Raw genomic sequence first — 24,217 nt, 5'->3', positions numbered from 1 at the left:
ACCCGCTTATGTGTTAAGTGTTAAGCCCCCATTAGCTCCTGCAACAAAATATTCCTGAAGCCACCACCGAATCAAAACATCATGAATGTTAGTGCATGGAGAGTGTACACATATGGATTGTTTGTGTTAGCATTATTGGATTATTGGACTGAAAACTTTCTTGGAGTTTTGCAGCTTAAAATGTTTTGATCATGAACAGAAAAGCAAAATTGGTTTAAGGGATTAGAATGTGTGCCATTTTAGATGCTCAGTGTAATAAAATCCAGACCCCAAAGATTATCTAATTTGTTATAAAAATTACATTAATGACGCAATTCCACATGCTTCAGCAAGTTAAATTAAGTTAGGTTTAAATTATATTAATGTATTAAAGATTTTGAATCAAGTGTTAACACAATCTAACACTGGCAGCCCTATTTAAGAGTAAAATGATACTGTTAGTGCTTTTTTTTTTTTTTTTGCATTTTCATACTCTTCAAATGTAAAAACCAACTAAGAGCTAATTAAAAATACATACAAGATAGTTCTTTTTTTAGCACAATGCAAAAAGATTAGATATAAAGCATATAATACTTAAAGGCAATGGTTTTCATCTCGTTTGACCATGGGACCCATCTTATCCTTTGGTCATTTGGTAGCAACCTCTCTTTTTTCCTTTTTTATACTACATTTTAACTAAACGCTATGATCACCAGCGATCTAATCCTTACAGATTGCTGGAGAACTACAGATCTGTCACTGAACTGGACTACAAATAACATAATGCACCTCACGCACACCAGTTTATGTTTCCCTATAATTATACACACACAGCTGGTAACTCATCCCGGACTGATTAGCTGGACTTTATATTCACCCCTTTCTCACACTCAAGTCTTGCTTGCCCTGCATAGCATTTCTATCAGCTTTCCTTGTTTGTCTTCCTGTGGTTTGATCATTGTTCTGTTTACCATTTTGATAGTGGTGGGCAAAGCGAGGCTTCATGAAACACTGAAACAGTTGAAGCAAATGTGTCGAAGCTTCGAAATGTTTCGAAACCCCACTCTACAGTGACGCCTAGTGGTTATTTTTTATGTATTGCACTGGAAAAGCTTCAGCGAAGAACAGTTGAGCAAATTGAGGTATTAAATCCCACTTTGTAAAATTGAACCCTCAAGTGATATAGTGGAGTGGTTAGCGTTCCTGACTACCATGCGTGAATTGTTGGTTTGAATCCAAGCTGATATAGCTATTTTAAAATGCTTTAATATTAGTTTGAGATGCTTTGTTCGTGCATCGTTGTGTTTCAACATTGATCTGACATGCGAATAAACACTTTGTGAATAAATATGGCTTGCTTTGGTCATAATACAGGTCTGTTGCTAGATTAGATACAGTTGTGGACAGAAGTTAACCAGAATTATTTATATTATTTATAAAATTTCCCATTTATTGTACTTTATTAACGTCTACCCCAACCCTAATTCCAACCATCACATTACTGTAAAAATATTAATTATTGTTTTACAGTTACAAAAATGATGCTAAATTGATGGCGTATCTGCAGATGTATTCTATCTAGACTACACTATAAAAATTTATTAAAATACATAAAATCATGATTTTGGAGTATTTGTACAAGTTGGGATTCGAACCCAAAAGTTATTTGAAGCCTGTATCAACACGCAAGTGCACGATCCACTAGAGCATACGAGACAGAAACTTACATCTGACCCTGTCAGTCAAATGCAGATTCTCCAGGTCTCGAAACGCTTCTGAACTGATTGATGCTTTGAATCGCTTTAGTCACGTGACCAGGTGTTTTGAAACACGTTAGTCACGTGACCTGGGTGTTTCGGATCATGCTTCGGTACAGTGTTTCGAACCACTTGGGCTTCAGGATCTCGACACTGTGTCGAAACGTCAGTTTCACGTCAGCCATCCATACGTTTTGATCATTTTTTTGCCTGACTCTTACCCTTGTATTTTTACTACATCTTTTGGATTACTTTATTCTCCTAATTGCTCTTGTTCTGACCATTGCTTACATGACTCATCTGTAATAAACTGCACATGCATTCACACGTCTGTTGTCCAGCATCTGCTTTGTAATATTAACGTACATTGAAAGATTATAACCAATACTGAAGAATTAACATTAAATTACAATCTCAAAGTAGTAAACTAAAATTAGTAATGTGGTAAAGAAACCCAAAAAACTAACTTTGCAACCACTTAAGGCTGAGTAAATAGCAAGTACGTTTTAATTTTGGGGTGAACAAGTTATTGGGTTAAAGCATACAGTAGGTCTCAAACTCAATTTCTGGTGGGCTGCAGCTCTGCTCAGTTTTGCTCCACCCCTAATCAAACACAGCTGATCCAACTAATCAAGGTGTTCATGACACTTTTAAACACCTCAATTATTTGGATCAGCAGTGTTTGGGTTGGAGCAGAACTGTGCAGAGCTGCGGCACTCCAAGAATTGAGTTTGAGACCTATGGGTTAAAGCTAACGTGTCTACCACTTGCAAAAAATTTTTAAATTTATATGGAGCAACACATGTTGTTTGCTCATTATAGAGATGACACTACTTGTGCACAACCTCCCCACCATCTCGTTTTGCCACTTTTGCCTTTCACATTGAAAATTAACTGTTGTGAACAGTGTATGTGTATACCTAGTATTTTTAACATTGTGTGTGTCTATGCGAGCATCTGTGTGTTGATTAAAGATACCAGCACCGATGCTCTTCAAGAGGCTCTCACCAGCATAAAATAATTGCACAGGACTGATTGAAATAGCCTAATGTCAAATTAGACAAATGTGTTAACTGTGTTAAAGGTAATTAACACTGCTAAACAGGGTCTTAATTGTATTATTTATTTTGACATATCTTAACCAGGCATAATTGAATCCTTCAAAATGTTAGTAAACTTCAATGTGAACTAAAATCAAGTTAATGTTTGGCATATTTTTCAGCTTGGTATTATTGCAAGTATAATGAAACAATTTTGATATGTAAGGTTACACAAGTTAAGCCTTGCATTAATGAAAATAAGCAGGACTTTCACTTTACTGCACGCTGAGATGTTGCTTTTCCCCCCTCATTTTATTCACAATATTGTGTTGTCCGATAAGAGCACTTTCTATGAGGAAAGAATGACCTTGGCAAGAACTGGCATATTGGTTATGTAATACAATTATTCCCTACTAATATGTGCCACAGCAGGCTGATTGCAGCATAAATAATGCAGGCATGCCGAGTCACATCGCTCTGCAAAGCACAGCAGAGCACACACAAAAAATAAATAAATAAATAAATAAAAAACATAGCAATGCAGTTTTAAGTGAAAATGTTAAAGCTCCATTAAAGTGTTGCTTTAAGTATAGCTAAAACAGTTTATATCTGTGTATGCTAGGCATCAGAGACCTATTTTGGTATGAGTCACATAGAATTTTATGTTCTTTATTTATTATTATTATTTAACTTTTTTTATTATTATTATTTTACTTTTATGAGTAATATGGTTATCAGAGTTTACCATGTCAAGGTATTGTCCATTGCAGGCATTTAATATTTCAGGATAATACAGTTGCAGGTAGTATAGTTTTCAAACAAGATGAACATGAATAAAGAAATTATTGCAATGTGCAATCATGATTGCAATATAAGAAAAGCTTTATAAGCTGATTTAGAGCTGGCATCAAATGAAGTCTTTGCAGGTGCTGTCATCATCTCAAGAGTCATTTGAAATCTTCAGAAGAGGCAGGATCCTAACATAAAACTGTTTCACCTGTTCATGTCAATACATTTCTAGCTCACATGAGATGAACAGCAAATTAGTCAATGCAAACTATAACACTGAACTATAAATTTGCTACTGTACCTGTTTGTGGGTTGGTTATTTTAAGTCATGTGACATAGAAAAGAGGTTCGATTGCTTGCACACAGCAAAAAGAAAATGATTTAAAGTAGTGCATTTTTATGAGAAGGCTTGACATGGAGCTGTGATTTTATTTTTCAACTCAAATCAAATCAAATCACTTTTATTGTCACATCATCAGCAGCACGTGTGCTGTGATGAGTGAAAAGCTTAAGTGCTGGCTCCAGACAGTGCAAAATACAGACAGTGCAAATACAATGACAGTGCAAAATACAGACAGTACAAATACAACGACATACAACAGCATACTCCCAAAAAAACATGACAATGTAAAATTGGCAGTGTTGACAGTGATATGTACAATGAATAGGTGTACACATAATTGTAGGCAGTACTGTTGTGCAGTGCAGTGCATGCTACATATTGTGCATGCTACATATTGTGTACATGGTGTGCAGTGAGGGGTATGGAAGAGTTAGTGTGGGGTGTGTTAAGTGTTCATTAGCCTGACGAAACTTTCCTTCAGTCAGCTGGTGCGTGACCGGATGCTGCGAAACCGTCTGCCTGTGGGTAGCAGAGAGAAAAGTCTATGGCTTGGGTGGGTGGAGTCGCTGATGATTCTTTTGGCTTTCTTCATGCACCTCCTACTACGCGTCCAGCAGTTCACACAATCCTATGTAGGCCTTTGCGATTATTGCTGGTGCTGTTTCCTCAGAACTGCGTCTGTGTGAGTAGTCCATGTCATATCCTCAGCGATGTGGACTCCAAGAAACTTGAAAGTGCTGACTCTCTCCACTGGTGTCCCGTTGATGATGATAGGAGTGTGTTCTCTCTTCTCTCTCCTGAAATCCACCACCAGCTCCTTGATTTTGCTGATGTTGAGTGAGAAGTAGTTTTCCTGACACCACTGCGTCAGAGTGTGCATCTCCTCTCTGTAGGCCGTCTCATCATTATTGGTGATTAGGCCCTCCAACGTTGTGTCATCAGCAAATTTAACGATGACGTTGGAGCTGTGTTTGGATGTACAGTCATATGTGTACAGGGAGTACAAGAGTGGGCTGAGAACACAGCCCTGTGGAGCACCAGTGTTGAGGATCAGTGTGGATGAGGTAATGTTGTTCATTCTTACCACCTGGCGTCTGCTTGACAGGAAGTCCAGGATCCAGTTGCACAGAGAGCTGTGTAGACCCAGATCCTGGAGCTTCACCACCACCTTGGCTGGCACTATGGTGTTGAATGCTGAGCTGTAGTACACAAACAGCATTCTCACAAATGTGTTTTTGTTTTCCAGGTGAGACAGAGCAGTGTGCAAGGTGAAAGCAATTGCATCATCAGTGGAGCAGTTATTCTTGTATGCAAATTGCAGAGGGTCAGTGTGAGCGGGCAGTACAGAGCAGATGTGCTTTTTAATTTGCTTCTTAAAGCACTTGCTGAAGATGGGTGTCAGTGCAACCGGACGCCAGTCATTCAAGCATGTGGTTTTAGCTGATTTCGGTACAGGCACAATAGTAGCTGTCTTTAAGCAAGTGGCAACCACAGACCGAGAGAGCGAGAGGTTAAAGATGTCCGTGAAAACCCCCGCTAGCTGGTGTGCGCATGCTTTAAGAACACGTCCAGGGATGCCATCTGAGCCCGTCGCTTTTCGGATGTTCACGTGCCGGAAAGATCTCGTTACATTCAAGTTCTAATTTTGTAAATTGGCTTGTTCAGTTAATACAATTTTTTTCCCGAGCTTTGAATATAATACAGCTAATTTCTGATTTGCCAGAATCAGTGAAGATAATACTGTATGATATGTACACAAACGTTATAAAATATATAGTTACTCATGAAATTTTTCATTGTATTGTTTCCATACACACGCTATGTTGTGCAACAATGTTCATTGACGCTATTAAAAACAGTCTCTTAAAATTAAAATACTATGCAAGTCAATGATTCCAGGTTTTCAGCATTCTTCAAAATATCTTCCTTCGTGTTTAACAGAAGTAAGTAACTCACAAAGGTTTACAACAAGTAAAGGGTTAGTGAATGATGACAGAATTTTCATTTTGGTTAAACTATCCCTTTAACTGTAAATTATTTCTTATTCTATGTGTGGACTTCAAACATATTTTTATTTTTTAGATATTATACTGTATGTATAACCCAGGTGGTAACCAATAATAAGAAAAATATTACTAATAATTAAAACTGTAAAAAATTATAAGAAGAAGCAGAAAGCATCGGATCTTCTATTTTCAACTCATAGCCAGAGAAAGAAATGCTTAAAACATCAGTCAGCAACTCGCACTGTGTCCTAACTGCACACAACATGATGCTGCAACACACAATAAATAGATATTTTTCATAAAAGTTAAAAGTTAAAAAATTTAAAACAGTATCTGTTTCTGTGATGTTGCAGCTGCAACAATGGCATAAACTCTTATGACAATGATTTCCTTGTGTGCTAAATGTGTGCTTTATTCAGCATAAATGTAACCAATGTGAGTTGAATACAATTAAACGTGACATTTGAACTCATACTGAAAGTGCCAGAATATAGTTTACCTCAGATCTTGAAAATAAAATGGACATTAGACCATGATTCAAACCAGTGGTGCAAACCAAAAACATTAGTTGCTGAGCATAGGCTTTTAATAATGCTAATGAGGTTTAATATTTATTAATTAGGTTATAAATCTGTCCAATTGGTTGGGAGTGCAGTGCACATTTTTTTGTGCTTCTGTATGACTGGTATTTAAATATCTTTGTCGTATTGCATCTGGTGCGGACAGAAAAATTGCTATGTCACATGTTGTTAGGACATGGTATGAGAGTATACTAAAAATGTAATAATAAAAATGCAAACAGAAAAATGTCTTTGTACAGGAAAAATGGTTGTTTTTCACATTATGTACAAAGATTATTACAAAACTGCTTTGAAGATGTGCAGATGGACAGATGGACAGTCCATCATAGGGCACACAAAGACATTAAAGTGACTCCAATCCAGTTTCTGCCTATCATTGTATTGTGGATACAGCACAGAGAGAGAAAATATTGCAGGGAAAAAAGAAAGCTTGAGACTGTGTTGCATGCAATGATTTTTTTATTCACCAATCTGTTGTTCAGCATGGTCACATTAAATTCAAAATGACAGTAAAGATGTCTGTTTCTAATAAATACTGCTCTTTTAAATTTTCTATTTTTCAAGGAATCCTGATGAAAAATATACCACTCTTTCAACTAAATTATTGAGCATTTCATTAGTTTTATCTTTATTTTTAACTATATCAGAATATCAAAAAGATGTCAGGTAGTGAAATGTGACCCTGGAGACTGGAATAATAGTGGCTGTTATTTTAGTTTTATTTTAGAAAAAAAGAAAGAAAGTAAGAAAGAAAGAAAGAAAGGATGTACAAACAAATACAGCAAGAGACTTAAAATAAATACATGACATAACTGACAAAATCGTTGAATAGAAATGTTTTTTAAATTGCTGACATGGGGAGCGCGGGGCACAAAGTAATCCGGGGTAAAATGTAACACAGAGTTTTAAGGTATTTGCTCAGGGTTAACAATGGCATGCTTCCGAGGTTTTCACCAGTGCCTTCCTGCCATTTATGGAAAAAGGTCTGCAAATTGTGTATGAGAAACACAAGAGAAAACATTTTGAAACATAAAAGTATTTTTATTATGCTCTATATTTTTTATATAAAAAAGTCTATTAAAGTATGTACATAAAATCTTATATTGTTGTGATTGCCATCTTCTAAAAGATGGAACCATTTTGAAAGGTTTAAAAAACACAGTTATTGCTTGCCAGTTTTGTATGTAACAAAATCAATGCCAAAAGTATTGAATTAAAAAGCTTGTTGAATAGCACAAACTGAAAAAAATCATACACCGTATTAACAAGTTCTTGCATTTTAATGACTTGAATTGCAGGGTTTGTATTTTTAGGTCCTGAAATTTAACATAGCTGTTTATTTAAGCTGTGAATAGTTCAACTAAAAATATTTCAAACATGTTTTTGTACTTATAAATTCAATAATTCATATTCAATTTCCAGGATTCACTTCCAAAATATTCAATACCCTTTAAAAATACGATGTATAATATTCAAAAGGTAATTTTCAGTTCATTTTATTTCAGTTCAAATATTCGCTTCCATAAATTCAGTGGCTCAAATTCGACTGTTAAAATTCAACATTACATCCGGGAACTGCAGGAAAAGCAATAGATTGCAGATTGAAGATCGCCAGCTGCTTTTCCACCAGCAGGTGGAGATGGAATAATTTAAGATTTTTTACCCAGTAAATAGACGAGAAAAAAGATAATAAAGGCACAAAAGTAGCATTTAGTATTAATATCAGTGTCTTGGACATTATAAGTAATAAAATGAGTATGAGTAAAATAAGTAAATGATCTTTTGGTCATTTATATTATACACTCCTCGGATTCAGCGACAGATGTTGTTCTGCAATATTTAGCCGGTTGTTGATAGATCGGATACGTTTGCGGCCGGAAGTTATTGACAATTATTTCTATTATTTATAAAATTTCCCATGTATTGTATTTTAATAACATCTACCTCCACCCCAACCCTAAACCCAACCATCACAGTACCGTAAAAACAGTTGTTGTACAGAGTATTATTTATGTTATCTGTTAAATTTCCCAATAAATTGTATTTTTTAACTACTCCAACCCCAACCTTAAACCCAACCATCACAGTACTGTAAAAATATTAATTATTGTTACACAGTTTCATTAAAAAATGCTGCTTTATTAATGTGCATATCGCACTTCCGGCTGGCAACATATCTGATCTAGACTTTACTATCTTTAATCTCCTCACAGCATTTGTCTCCCATACCGGTATCGCCAGCTCGCGCCCTGCTCGGACCAGTGGCGTTACATGCACATAAACCGTCTTTTGATGAATATGATGTTACATTCTTTATCTTTATTAACTCATTCTTCCATAGACGTAAAGTATAATATTGACTGGCTGCTAAAGAATATAAACGTAAGAGAAACAGGAAAGGAAATAAAATAATCAAACAAAATTCAAAACCAGAGAGATTTTATGAGAATGTCACACAAAACAGTTTACTTGCAACTGTTGGACAGATAGTGTAAGATAAAGACAGTGTTCAGGTATGATTTAAGGTTGGGTATGGATGGGACGTGTAATTTAAAATAATTTAACATAGCGAGCAAATGCATTAAAGGAGCGTCTTCAGTTATTAATACAGAACCGTCTAATATATGGCATAAGCATTAAGGGGTTATTAGAAGTGTTTGCGCTGTTTAAACGCAGCTTTTTTTCAGGATTGGGGTAGGCTATAGTTTCATTATTTAAATCATTATTGTTGTTGTTATTATTTTATTATTATTGTTGTTATTATTCTTATTATTTTATAACATTTATTTAGGCTACTGCGCTTGAATAAGTCATCCGTGGTTCTAAATTAGTATTTCTTTTTAACACTCTGCCTGCCTTTCATTTTTCTAATTTTTGGGGTTCTGCCATGGTGTCTTTAGTTTGTCCAGATTAATTGTTTTTATTGTTATGTAGTAGCTAGGCTTACTGCACGCCTTTATTTTTATATTATGAATGAAAAAAAAATATATATATATATTTTTACTTTATTATTTAAAATGATTTGCGACCTCTAAAATATAGACTAAGCCGAAGGAGAATGAATGAATTGATAAATGAATGAAATATTTGGCGTTTTTTTATACCTGTGCGGCTTGTACGCGGCAAATGCAAATGAGTGGCCGCGAGCTCTGGTGGCCGGTCAGAGCCAGCACCGCACGTCAAATACTGGTTGAGAGATGCTGGATGGCTGCCAATATTTGATGGGAACAAATGTATTTGACGGGATGTCAGTATTGCTCATGAATTATTCCTTTTCTCTACATCATTCAACAGGTGTTTCGCAGTGGAGAGGGTATGGGCATTCGGCTAGACAGTGCATCTGCCTTTCAGGGGGCCATCATCTCCCCTCACTATGACTCACTGTTGGTTAAAGTCATAGCCAGTGGCAAAGACCTTCCCACCGCTGCAACCAAAATGCACAGAGCACTAACCGAGTTCAGAGTTCGTGGTGTTAAGGTAAGTGCATGACTGAGTGTCAGTTGCAAGGCTGGATGTTTTTGACCTGTTTTGTGCTGAAATAAACACTGCTTTTTATTCATGGTCATATCTGAGACTTTTTTTTTTTTTAATTTAAAAAAAGCTTTCTCCAGGAATTACAGACCTCCTTGGTCATAAGTTAAAGTAAGGGTTCTATACATTGAAATATTGGAGAGGAGTTTTTCTCATACGTTTTGTGTTGAATGTTATGTTTACCTGTGTCAACTGTGTACAAATTTAAGCTTTGAGGCTTCCTGAGTTCTAAAACTTCTACTTCTTTTGTATCAGACAAGGCCTTTGACAGTGTCGCTGTTTCATAAAATCCACAGAAGTTCAAGGGATCACAGGTTCCTAAAACATAAAAGCTTCTTTTTATAGCGATCTGACACTGTCTCAGCCAACAGTAGTCAAACTCATACTGATATTACAGAGGAAAGGACTGTTAAAAAAAACTGTTGACTGATAGTCAGGCCTTAAGGACAGAAAATAAGGTACATCAAAATAGACTTTTCTGTCCATATACAAAGCAAAAATACTGTTTAGGGTCACAAAATCACAGCCAGTTATAGCCACAATATAGCCACAGTCAGTGTAGTATGTAAAGCAGAATTTATTTTAAGAACTTATTATTACTGCATATTGTCTGGTTGACCTTTTATCTAGAGGTTAGAAAGTTAAAACAAACAAAACAAAATCAGGAACATAATTTAAGCAGTAAATGTTAAAGGGTTAAGTAGCTGTCAGTGTGTTGATATCATTTAAAAGAAGGGCTTGGTGACTCAACTAATTTATTAGTCACTGTTGTTTTGTTGTTATTGCAGTCATGCCAGTTTATCACATGCCCCACAGCATTTTGCATAAAAGCCTAAACTCTCAGTTGGCTGTAATTTTGTGCCATGAGTCTTCTGGAATGATTAAGATTAATCCACTATTAAGTATTAAATGCTCACGATCATCCAGTCAATCTAGTCTATTGGGATGTTTCTTAAAGTCTACATGACATGCAAGATACAAGATAATGTCTTTCCTCTTCTGTCGACTACTACTGCTAGTTGACAGCGATAGTCTCTTATAATCATGATTGCAAAATAATATAATAATTGCAATAATAGCATTTGTAGCTCTATAACTAAAATAAAGTTAATTTTTAACAAATAATGAATTAACTATGTGCTAATACTTAATAAATGATTGATAGTGTGTAGTTATTATAAAGTGTTACCCAGTTACATGCTTCGTGCAAGATATGCAAACATTGTATCAACGGTCTTAGTACTGGAACTGGTGATGATAAGTACATCTATAGTTATGGTGTCCATGCCCATTCACACTTTGTTTTAAAGATCAAGGAGAAGGGGTATAAAATGGAATTGAGATTGATCCCCAGTGTCATGGTGGAAGACTAATCTCTATATAGTTTTGTACTTACTAAAGTTCTAGGAGGAAAAATAAAAAACAGCAGGTTGTTATTGGAAGTGGTGCCAACAGCGAGTTCTTAAACTTTAGTCTGTGTAGTCTAGTCGTTAGGACACTATATTGGTAAGTTTACTTTACTTTGGCATTGTTGGGCTTACTGTTGGTGAATTCATGTATGCAGTGGAATACAGAGTCTGTTTTGTCATCACTAAAACATACTCTATATATTGCATTTATTTAAAAAATCTGTTGTTATTACTTCTAAAGTGCATTTTTGAATTAGCAAAGGATGATTTGTAGTCCGTAAGCAATTGTGCATGTTTTCCAGCGATCTATGGAGTTTAGATCGCTGGTGATCGTGACAGATATTCTAAGTGTACTATAAATATATACTTGGCAGTAAACGTCCAGTTCGTCTAACGTTTCTGCCATCATGTGTACATACAAATTTCGAAGAAAAAAATGAAATAAGAAAAAAGAAATAAAAAGACAAATGTAATTTAATCGTTGGTAACAAACAACAATACCTTTATATGTGCAGGCATTATTCAATTTTATTTTAAGATTTCTGTTTATATAATTGAATTTGCTCTTATTCGTTCATACTGCCTTTTGAATGCATTGTTATTAAATACATTGTTACATTGGCTACTGACTGATGTTAAATTGAGTAAGTAAGCATGTGCGTGTGATACAGTAAAGTTTTATGATCCATGTATATTCAAACAAAACAACAATTCAAACAATAAAATAATGTAAGGTGGGACTTAGTCTGAATTGTATGAAAATGAACCAATGAAATGCTTATGAAATTGTCTGGTGCAATCTGCATGTGCAGACACATCTAGCTATGCCCAAGGTTCCTCCCCTAACATCTGTTACATTCGTAACCAAGATGCTGTTTTTATTAAAGATTATGAAAGCACGTTATGAAAAACAAGGTGCATAAGATATACCCTGTTTTTCTTTTTAAAATCAATAATTAATTTTCGTTGACATTTTTTTTTACATTTTTTTTCTGGGCTTTTATTTGCAGCTGACAGGATTTTTCAATGCCCAAAATGTCTATATTTAAAATCCCCAGAAGTCTCTTTTGTCATCATAAAATTTTTACACAGGTCACACAGTACTGGCAGAGTGGAGTTAAATCTGACGTTTCATCTGACGTTCAGACACCATCCAATTACCCAGAATGAATTCTTCCTCCTGCTGTACTTTACCAGTAAAATCTCTCCTTGCACTCGCTAGCTTCATAGACAAAATGTTTGAACACCAGATCATACTGACCTGAAAACTGTTGGAACAAATGCATTGTGTGTGCTTGAAAGGTGGAATAAATGAAGGAGAAGAGGAAGAGGGTGAACAAGGTGGCAGAACAGCTAAGAGAGCAACACAGTGGGAGAGATGGTAACTGTAAATGACGTGTGAGTTGGTAATGCCCATAGCAACTGTCACCAACAAACACATCTCTTTTTTTAAATGGGTGGGAGCTAGACCTGTAGATGCCAAAGCTGAAAACTCACTCAGAAGCAATGAGTCCAACGCACACTTAGTACTCATCAGTCAAGATGCAAATAATTTATTTTATTATGCAGAATTTAAATGTATATGTTGTGGGTTATGTAATCATTATCAAGCTAGCATGTTGAATGAATGGTAATAGTATACAGATTTATTGAGACAAGTTTAATTCATTTGGAATATCTAGGAAGCAGTGTATATGTCACATTTTATTTTATGGCTCAGTTCTGACTATTAGCAAATGATTAACTGTGACTTTCAAATTTGCTGTACATTAGTAGTTTGTAAGATAGTGGTTAGATTTAGATATTATAGTAGGATTAAGGTTATAGTATATGGCCATGGATAATACAGTACTTTAGGTGCTTTGTAAGTACTACTAAATAGCTACTTAACAGCTAATATGTTAATAATAGGCATGGTATTAAGCAACTTAATTCTGAGAATTGTGCCAATTGAGCAACTTGGTAAACATAAAGAAATTATGTTTTGTTTTTTTTTGTTTTGTTTTTTTTTTACTTAAAGGGCACCTATGGTGAAAAATGTACTTTTCAAGCTGTTTAGACAGAAATGCGTGTAAGTATAGTGTATAAACTGTCAAAATGGGGTGAAATAAACACACCCAGTCGTTTTTTTTTTTTTTTCAAATTTAACAACAAAACGGTGGACCAATTGGAGCTGACCGCAACTTTACGTAGGAAAGCGGTCCCCCCGCCCACCAATATTGATTGACAGCTGCGCGCATTAACATGTCCGGTAGTCACGTGTATAATCATATAATCAAGACAGGACGAGCGCAAAGCAGCCAGGAATAAAAGGTGTGTTCAGTTCACTAGGATCATTAATCATCATCAAACGTGATCAAGAGTGAGTTTTACAAGTTTAAAATGTTTTAAAACAGAGCATGTGTGTAATGAATTACAGCGATTCACTTCAGATGCACTTAATCAGCACAGCCGCATGTCAGAACATTCATAAAGGAAGACGCTTCAGTCCTGGTTATTAATATACATTAATATAAGAGATATCCATACAGCAGTGGATATTACCAGTATCATGTCACATGCGTGCAAAACGAGTGCAAAGCTTAACCCGCTCTCTCTCTCCCTCTCCCTCTCCCTCTCTCTCTCTCTCTCTCTCTGTGTGTGTGTGTGTGTGTGTGTGTCTTCGTGTCTGAGCTAAGTGTGTATGTGTCTTCGTGTCTGAGCTGTGTGTGTGTGTCTGCGTGTCTGAGCTGTGTGTGTGTGTCTGCATGTCTGAGCTAAGTGTGTGTGTGTGTGTGTGTGTGTGTGTGTGTGTGTGTGTGTGTGTGTCCGCATCTGAGCTATGTGTGTGTGTGTGTATGTCAGCGCTACGTTTGTATGTGTGTGTGCTATGTGTTTGTGTCCTTGCTGTGTGTGTGCGTGAACTTTGTAATGACATTGTGTGTGACTCGTTGCAAATCCACAAAAAAATGCATCAAATAGTGATTGTTAAAGTTCTTACTGTAGTATTTCTCACACACGTTATGTGAGATCTGCTTCCTGAGACAGCCGAGGGCGGCGATTGCTGAGAGGCACGTGGGAACGGTGGGCGATGAGGACTAGCCTTAAAGGGCCAGTACAAAAAAACAGCAAAACCTTTTTTTCAAGCTATAATATAGACACTTCAAACAGCTATAATAAATAATCTGATGGGTGTTTTGAGCTGAAACTTTACAGACACATTCTGGGGACACAAAAGACTTATATTTAATATGAAAAAAGAGGTAACCTATGTGCCCTTTAATTCATTATAATTAACGCAATTAGAAGTACACATACATTATAAAGTTCTCATACAATAGTGAAACTAAAATTTTTTTTTCAAAATAGACACATTCTATTTTTGGTTTTTGTAACACTTTTAAAAAAAACTTGGAACAGTAAAGCATTTACCACTTTGTAATGTTGCCATTAATTTTCACAACACTTAAAAGATGTCTAGGGACTGAATACATCAAGTAATTAAGTGTTTCAGGTGTAATTTTGTCTCATTCTTTCTGCAAACAAGTCTGAAGGTGGGCAACAGTACAGGGTCTTCATTGTAGCATTTTGCGCTTCCAAATGTGTCACATATTCTCTATTGGTGATGGATCGGGACTGCAGGCAGGCCAGTCAAGCAACTGTATCCTTGTGCTCTGCAGCCAAGCCTTTGTAATGTGTGTAAATACAGTATGCCCTGGCAAAGAAGACAGCCTGTTGTGCTCCAAAATGCATCATTGCTGCCATTACAGAAGTTCAAGTAACCTTTGCCAAGGGCACTTGTCTATGACAGATCCTGGCTTTTGGACTAGTTGCTGGCAACAGTTTGGATGATGTTGTTCCTTTTTGGTCCAGAGCACACGGCGTCCATTTCTCAAAAGAAAAAAAAAAAAAAATTTAATACTGATTCGTCTGACCACAGTACATGTTTTTGCTGTGTGATGGTCCATCCCAGATGCCCCCGAGCCCAGAGAAGTTGACGGTGCTTCTGGACACTGTTAACATAGGACTTTCTTTTGGCCTTTTTGTACAGTTTTCACTGACATCTGTGGATGTAACTGTTTATTGTGGCACTTAACAAAGATTTGCCAAAGTATTCCTGAGCCCATGTTGTGGTATCACTTATAGGTAATAACAATCCTTGATGTAGTGCTGCCTGAGGGATTAGAGATCTCGGTTGTTCAGCTTAGGCTTGTGCCCTTGTTTTTTACACAATGGAATTCCCCCAGATTCCTTAAATTTTTAAATTATGTTATGCACTGTTAAAGGTGAATTATCCAAATGCTTTCCCATCTTTCTTTGAGGAACATTGTTTTTAAACATTTCAATAATTTTCTCACATATTTGTTGGCAAACAGGCGATCCTCGGTCCATCTTTGCTCTTAAAGAACTAGACCTTTTTTGGATTACAAACACCTGTTCACATCACCTGTTTCAATTACATTATTACTTAACCAATTTAAATTTACCTGATTACTAGCCCTAAATTGCTCCTGTCCCAACTTTATTGAAATGTGGTGCAAGAACCAAAACTGGAAAATATGTTTATTTTAAAAAAACAAAACAAAACAAAACAATAAAAATCACCATGAACACATGTTGTATTGTCTGCAATGAAATACAAGTCAAAGTAAATTTAGAAATCACTGCTTTCTATATTGGCAACGCTGTGGCGCAGTGGGTTGCATGTTTGCCTCACAGCAAGAAGGTCGCTGGTTCGAGCCTTGGCTAAGTCAGTTGGTGTTTCTGTGTGGAGTTTGCATGTTCTCGCCGTGTTCGCGTGGGTTTCCTCCGGGTGCTCCAGTTTCCCCCACAAGTCCAAGGACATGTGCTATAGTTGAATTGAGTAGGCTAGTTTATCCGTAGTGTGTATGTGTGTGAATGAGTGAGTATGGATGTTTCCCAGTGATGGGGTGAGGTTGGAAGGGTATCCGCTGAGTAAAACATGTGCTGGATAAGTTGGCGTTCATTCCGCTGTGACAACCCCGGATTAAAAAAGGGACTAAGCCAAAAAGAAAATTAATGAATAAATACTTTTGATATTTATTTTCATTTTCCATACTGTCCCAACTTGTATATTTATATATGCTTGTATATGTAAATACACGTGTGTGTGGGTGTGCGTGTGTGTGTTTGGTGTTTATTAATAGCACACAGTGAATTTTGTAATGGCATTTGTGTGTGGCTCATTCATTGTTGCAAAAAGGCAATTGTCTTCTAAATCACTTTACTTTGTCTTCTAAATCCTTCTAAAGCAGACAAACTTAAACAAGCTCTACTTCAAGTACAGGGTGAAGAGAACTAGCTCATTTGCATTTAAAGGCACAGGTACAAAGGACCTTAAATTTCTTTTAACTGAAATGTTGCCATTTTCAAACAGGTATAATAAATTATGTAATATAAGCTGAAACAGACACATTCTTCAGACAACAAAGTCTTATTTTACATCTTGTAAAAAGAGGCATAATAGGTGCCCTTTATCTCAACAATCACAGTGTTCACACTCTTCAAGTAGTCAGCCTAGGAGGTTCCTTATAGTTGTCTCTGCACATTACACATGAGTAGAAGTTGATGTTGTAACAATGAAAAAAGAAAGACTTCATCTTGAAAGCATGAAAGCAGCACATTGTAAATCATCACACTTTGAGCAGATATTCACTTTGCGAATGTGCCACCTCTGATGTGATCTGATCAACTGTGCCTTTAGGGGTTCCTGTACATATGAAAGTTGCTTAAGTCATCCTTAGATCTATCCGCAAAAGTGCAAATTTGAAAAAAAATTGGACTTTTCTCACAGAGAGGAGATGTGGAGAAAAGAAGACGGCAGCATGTGAAAGCCTGAGAAAAAGAAAGGGATGTGCTGAAGTAGCATTCTTGTATGCTTGAAAAGGTTTCCTTGCAGAAAGTGCTTGCTTTGAGCCATTTCTTACTTGTTTTGATGTGACGTGTTTGTTTGCATAAGTATTTTCAGAGATAATTCTGTGGTTGATTACAAGGACATAAAGGTGACTGCAGGCGAGAAGAAGGAATGTCTTAATAACTGAAAGAGAAGGGAAGTGCTTAAAGTAGATGTTTGAAGAGAGGCCACTGACCAAGCAATAAATTAAAGCATTGGTCTTCTAATTTGCCACGTCTTCTTTGTCCCTGTATGTACTTACTTTTGCTTATAGATTCTATTCTTTCCAATTTATTTTTCACCTTCACATCTAATCGCATCTTTTGTACGTTATCTGCCTTTCACTGCTATCTGGAAACACTTTATAAGCAGGCTACAGAATTCAATGAACTTTGCAGATAAAATATTGTAAAATCAGACTGCAGTGTATGACAATAACACAGACTCATGGAAAGTTAGGCAGCGTTATCTGTGCTTGAAGTGCTTATCTCTGCTGAGAAAATGAACTGTAGAATAACACTCACATGAAATAGATCAGTATGATCACTTGAGCTTAAAGGGTTCATTTCCCCAGAAATGAAAGGTCTGTCTTCATTTCCCATAGTGTGTGAGCCGAGCATAGCAACAGCAATTCTCGCTCCCACTAAAAGTGGTCTCTAATCACTCCGTTCCAGCTCCACTCCAGGTTTTCCACTTACCACTCAAATTTTATGCTTGTGATGGTGCAGTAATCGAAGTGATCGTGGCCAAGCAATCTCTCTGTTAAAATCATTTCCACTTCAGAGTGCTCAAATGTTCTTTCATCATTCATCCTCATGTTTTTTCCAAACCTTTGTTACTTTCTTTCATGGAACCCAAAACAAGAAATCATCTTGCCACAGGGACACAGGGGCTGCCAATCTCTAAAAAGGAAATAAAAATTGCTGTTGTGTGAGGGTATTTCATGTTTATGTGCGCATTAGACTATATTTAGGTGGAGGGAACTACTTGAGGCAAACATTTTATAATTATATGCCTACTGTAGACCATATTATGTGCTCACATGGCTATATTGACAACTTTAGAATGAATGAATGGATGAATGAATGAATGAATGAATGAATGAATGAATGAATGAATGAATGAATGAATGAATGATAATTGGCTGACTTTTTTATAATTTTGCCTACAGATAGATCAATCTAAAATAAAATAGCAAGGTAAAAGGCGTTTAAGTGAATGAATGGAAGTGCAATACAAGTTAGCGAATTACACTCTAGTGAACATGTGTGTTTAAGCAGCAAAAAGAACAGTATCAATTCCATAGCAAATCTACTTTACTGGTAAAAGATGTGAGTCAAACATGTAGAACAATAAACCCATACCTGTCAACCCTCCCATTTTTCCTGGGATCCTCCCGTACTTTATAGTTCGATCCTGCTATCATCCCGTAAAGGTATTTTACATTTTTCTGTGAAGGGTGGCAATAATATAGGCAACCCATATTGCCAACCCACCAGGGGATGCCCCATGCTCTTAAAAGTGAGTCTGTTCTGTGCTGTTTGTTTTATTTAGGCATGGAAACACTTAAATATAAATATTAGATAAATATAAAAACGGCAGTATTCCCTTCCTTTTCATAGGTGCAGTCACCCCTATGCAATCCTTAAAACAGTCATATAGAGGGGCATGATTGTCAGACTGAGACAATCCATAGTGATAAATAGATGCTGTTTCCCAAACGGATTCTGTACACGCGATTTGAAGAGGATCGAAAGTTTGGGTTTTGGGTTCGTGTTTGAACTGTCATTTACACATAATTAATAATAATAACATTTAAATATGTCGATCTTGGTGTTTTTTTTTTTCAAACACAACTAATTTTGTCCTACATGAGCATTAACAGTTAGGAAAGCAATCGAATGCTTTTATTATAACGTTAGAAGTGTAAATTTTTAAAGTGACACCTGTTATTTAATGTAATCAAATGAAAAATTCTAAATAAATGAGAGATTCGTTCATTGTTCTTTAATCAGAATGTTTAAGTTATACAGTGAAGAAAAGATTAATGAGATTTGATCACTTTATTCTATTTCTTTGTAATAGTTCTTAATTTTAATAAGCTGTACTGTTTGCTAATTTATTTGCTGCTAAAATATTCTATTTTAGAATGAAACAGCTCCAGATGATCAGATTTAGAAATTTGGGGATTTTATATCCATCTGTAGCTATAACCAGAAATTATATAATAATCAGAAATTATTATTCAGACAGAGAAATTGAAAAATGAATAGAAAATATTACATGTTTATGTTCACTTTTATTACTGATACAAACGACTAAAACCATAATAGCAGTCTCTATCTATCTAAGTGTTCCGGCCCCACACTCAAATGAATAAAGAGACATAAATATAATAATGGTCATTTATTAACATTAAAGGTAGTTTATTAACAGGAATCTTTAACATCAATATATTTTTTCGATTCCAAAAAATTCTAAAAGTGTTCTGTGCACAAAGAAAGAAAATATATAAAGGCTTTTTGTGAAACCACAAAAAACTTGCTTAACTGCTTTTGGAATTTCTTATTTTTAAGTGTATTTGAATGTGCTGCAAGGGAATATAATCATACTTTAGTATAGTGACTGTGTGTTTTATTTGGTTGAACCTTTGGAAAACCTATTTAATCACCTTTAATGATGAAATAAGCCAGAATGTTTTTTGATTGCTTAACTAAATTAATCAGTCACTCACTGGATGACAGGTCATGTTGTTTAGCAACTCTTGTTCAGTCACTCGTCAAAAAAAGAAAGAAACATTTTATAATATAAATATAAGTTAGTCTTTAAGTAAACAATCATTGCTTGGAATTCACCTGTCGTAGAATGTGACTTAATCTTTAGCTGGATACATTTAATTGACTTACTGTATGTGATGCATTCATTTAATCGGCTGGAAGGTAATTGTAATCCATATACAGTTGTTTGTGTGGGCTTTAGGTGATGTGGTTTCGTGTGTGTGTGTGTGTGTGTGTGTGTGTGTGTGTGTGTGTGTGTGTGTGTGTGTGTGTGTGTGTGTGTGTGTGCGCGTGTGTGTGTGTGCGCGTGTGTGTGTGTGTGTGTGTGTGTGTGTGTGCGCGCACGCAGAAGGCTTTGATATTAATTATTGATGAGAATTGTTGCAGTCACAGAAAGATCAGAGAGAAAGATTGTTAAGGAATACATCTATCATTCATAGCAAAAGAGCCAAGATCTTAGCCGAGAAAGAGAGCTGGAAAAAAATGGGAGGAAGAGGGAAACTGAGAGATGAGAGTAGGAGGAACAGGCACAGTACAATGGATAAAGAGGAATAGAGAGGGAGAGATTCATTTTGGGGTAGATACAGTAACACTGAAAATATGAGTAATGGTCTTACACTCTGAGCAGCTGTTTCCTGGAGAATAACATTAGAAGAAGCGAGTCTCTCACATGCTGCATGCTCACATGGATCAGAGTTATAGCTGAAGTGTGTCATTTTTCTTCTATTCCAACTTAATATGCAGAGACAAGTGTAAGTAAGCCATTTATAGGCTGATTCCTCTGGAAAAAATGCATGTAAGGCTGTGGCACTGTGACTGTTAAATCTCTATTTCACTGTTTGTTCAACTAGCGGTAGGCAGTATTAGGGGAAGCTGTCATTATTCTTGCAATCTTGTTTGTAATAAAAGTGACAGAGAAATGTCCTTACAAACTTGTTTGTTTAGCAGAGAAAAAAAAGTCCTACAATGACATTTAAAAAAAAAAGAAAACTGGTAACCAAACAGTTATGGTAACCATTGAGTTTCATTGCAACAAAGAACCACTGAGACATTTTACAAAAATGTATTCTTTAATGTTGCAGAGAAGAAGGAAAGATATAAATATGTGCAATGGATTTATGATTAGAGAGAAATTTAATTTTTGTGTAAACTAACCCTTTAGGACAACCATGGCATTCCTATGAAAGAGCCTTGAGTTCAAATTAAATCTCAAATTGACCCATTAATCAGTAATTAGCATTAGCTTCTCCAGTATGTGTTTATGTAGTGATGTTTAGGAGCGGAACACCTTCCAGTAAAGCAATCTATCACACATATGCACACATATATGCACAAGTTTTAGAGGGAGGAGTAAACAGAGCTTTGAAGCTTAATGGGGATTTTGCGGTTGGGAATTGCTGTGACCGCCTTTGAAAGCAGCAACAAAAAGTCAAGATCGAGAGAGGGAGGACTGAGTGGGTAGATGGATAAGGATGAGTTGAAATCCAAAAAGAGGGATAAAAATGTTTTATTTTTTGTAGGTTTCAGCTTTTATGCTGTGATCTGAAGGGTTTCGCTGTACTGGGCTGAATGAGTGTATCAGGGGGAATCTGGACAGCGGTGGCATTTCGAGCATCCAACATCAAAGAGTGTCAGCATCTATTCCTGCGATACTTGACACACAAACTCGCACTAAAGCCAAAAAGCTTAGCATATGGATGGGGCCTTGAATCATCAGCCCGCTGCATGTTTTCCCATTTATTACACGGCCACCTACCAAAGGAAAAAATAAATCACTCTGATAGGGGTCCACTAAAACAGTCATACTTGTGGTGATGGATGATATAGTATCTGTTTTTATTTGCATATTATTATTTCATATTTTCCTTTTCTAAAAGAATACAATAAGTAGGAAGTTCTCATGAATGTTCAGTCATATCTTATAATCCTTGAGTTTTTTGACAATGTATTATCTACAAAGTCTGAATTTTCATACTTCTCCACCTTTTGTCCAATTTATGCAAATATCATTTGATCAGTTGAGATGGGCTCTCCCCTTCTATTCCCTCACCTGCCAGATCAACATCACTCTTTCAAGTATCAACAGCTTGCTCTGTGAATTCTTCTATCCGTAAATTCTTCATTTATCCTCCTCCATGGAAATGGATGTAATGAGCATTGATGTGGAAGTAGAAGATCTGCCACCTAATCTCAAATGAGGAACTGGTGAAGGTATTGACCTATGATGTAGCTCATTTTAATATAAAAAAGAAAGAAGCAGAAAAATGAGAGGTAGAACCATAAAAGCATTCTTAATTAGCACCTCCTTCCTTCACAAGTTCAAGCTCCACGAAGGACCTTCTTTTCTTTTCTGGACTCCAAACTGAGGTTTTGAAATCTTGAAACAGACCATTTTCTGTGCACTTGATTAGTCCCCAAAGCAGAATGTATTTATCTGAACAAAATTTGGTGGCTTAAGACGATGGCTAAATAAAAAAAAAAAAAAAGTCTCACATTCATCTAAGACATTATCTGCGAAGTTCCTACTTTGCCATCTAGACCACTTAAAGTGACATCATAACTTGTTGGCAAAGATTGCTCAGGCAAAGCAGTTAATCCTGCTGGTGATCCACTCCAGGGCTCTGAATTAGCTGCTTAAAAAATCCAGAAACCAGTCTCGAGTGACTGTTTCCCGCAGTAGGCTTTCTGGCAGCATGGTGACTTCTGCCAAATGTCTCTTAGTGGGTCTTACTCATCATAGATGAAGGCTTCAGAATTCCGTTCGTTTCTCGTCCAACTCATTTCAGTGGGGTTTAAATCAACACACAGCCGGTACTTTATCATTCCAAAGAAAGTGTGTGTGTGTTTTTGTTTTTTGTTTTTTTTTTTTTTTTTTTTTTGGGGGGGGGGGGGGGGGGGGGGGGGTTAAGTCATGTCACAAATTGAGACAAATTGTTAGGTTTGGTTTGACTAACAGATCTAAAGGATGCATACATTCACATATCTATCTTTCAACAACACAAATTCATGAATTTCACAGAGGGTGAAGCGTACCAATATTGATTCTCTCACCTTGACTACATCACCCCACACCTTCACAAAAGTTGTAAATGTACCACTGCTATGCTATGTCTTCAGGGCATATGCATCCTGAATTACATAGACATGGAGGTCTGGTATCAATATGTCATTCTCACTCATTTCAGAGGGTTGAGGTTACAGTTGTACAGCAAGTAAAGTGTGCTGGCTCCAGCTCAGACCAACACTTTTTGTGTTTATTTTGGGACTTCACAACATGCATGCATGTCTGTCCCCTCTATGAATTAACTCAATCCTTTCAGTTCATCAATTGCCAACCTGTTTCAGAGACTGTTAGATCTGATTACAGCAGTGTCCAAGTAAAAACTCTTGGTCACTTCAAAATCAATTGACAAAAGGCAATTGACTTCAAATCAAATGCCTTCATGCCGTAGACATGTGGAAGAAGGCCTAGTTTCTGTCCTAAGGTTGCAACCTGTCAGTGCACTGCACTGATTACAGATGCTTAACACACAGACTGAGGGGTCACCCCTTATCAGAGCAGTGGGGAGACAATCATTATCTATTGCACACAAACTGCATGTAGATGATAGTGATGCCTCTAGTATTGAGACGCTTTCTTCCACACTTGACGTATTCCAGTCAGACAAATCATTGGAGGTCTCTTACTTTGATCATCAGGGGTGTCTGAGATATTGGCCACATTTCAAGCTGGAGCAGGATAATGTGATCTCAGTCTAAACAGCCTACATTCTGTGCAATGTAAATATGGGAGTAGACTTCCTGTCGAAACAGTGGTTAAGGCCTATTGAATGGAAATGCCTCCCCTCTACAGTGGAGTCCTTTAGGAAGAAATTTAGCCAAGCAGAAGTGGATTTGTTTGCCTCTCAAGTAACCACCTTTTGCTTGCTGTGGTTTCCCTTACACATCCAGCTCCCTTCAGATTGGACACTATGGTGTAGACATGTGGTGTAGACAATACTTCACCTCCACCTGGATTAATCAAAATTGTGGCTTTTGAGCCCAATACAAAAACTATTGGTATAAAATCCAGTGTCGACCTCTATTTGAAAGTATGGTGTAGTCAGTCTATT

The 24,217-nt window shown here is 36.5% G+C and overlaps 1 protein-coding gene across 1 annotated transcript in view; it reads left to right on the top strand.

Annotated features, from left to right (window-relative positions):
• The window catches only part of pcxb (pyruvate carboxylase b), a 340,834-nt gene that overhangs the window by 158,319 nt on the left and 158,298 nt on the right, over nt 1-24,217 (top strand). The window contains exon 10 of the mRNA XM_056462259.1: nt 9,790-9,972. Coding sequence (XP_056318234.1) covers nt 9,790-9,972 — 183 coding nt within the window. The remainder of the gene's footprint in view (nt 1-9,789; nt 9,973-24,217) is intronic.

Source organism: Danio aesculapii, chromosome 7, assembly GCF_903798145.1.
Source record: "Danio aesculapii chromosome 7, fDanAes4.1, whole genome shotgun sequence".
Taxonomy (NCBI): domain Eukaryota; kingdom Metazoa; phylum Chordata; class Actinopteri; order Cypriniformes; family Danionidae; genus Danio; species Danio aesculapii.
The sequence above is the reverse complement of the archived record's forward strand: the minus strand, read 5'-3'. Positions and strand labels throughout refer to the sequence as shown.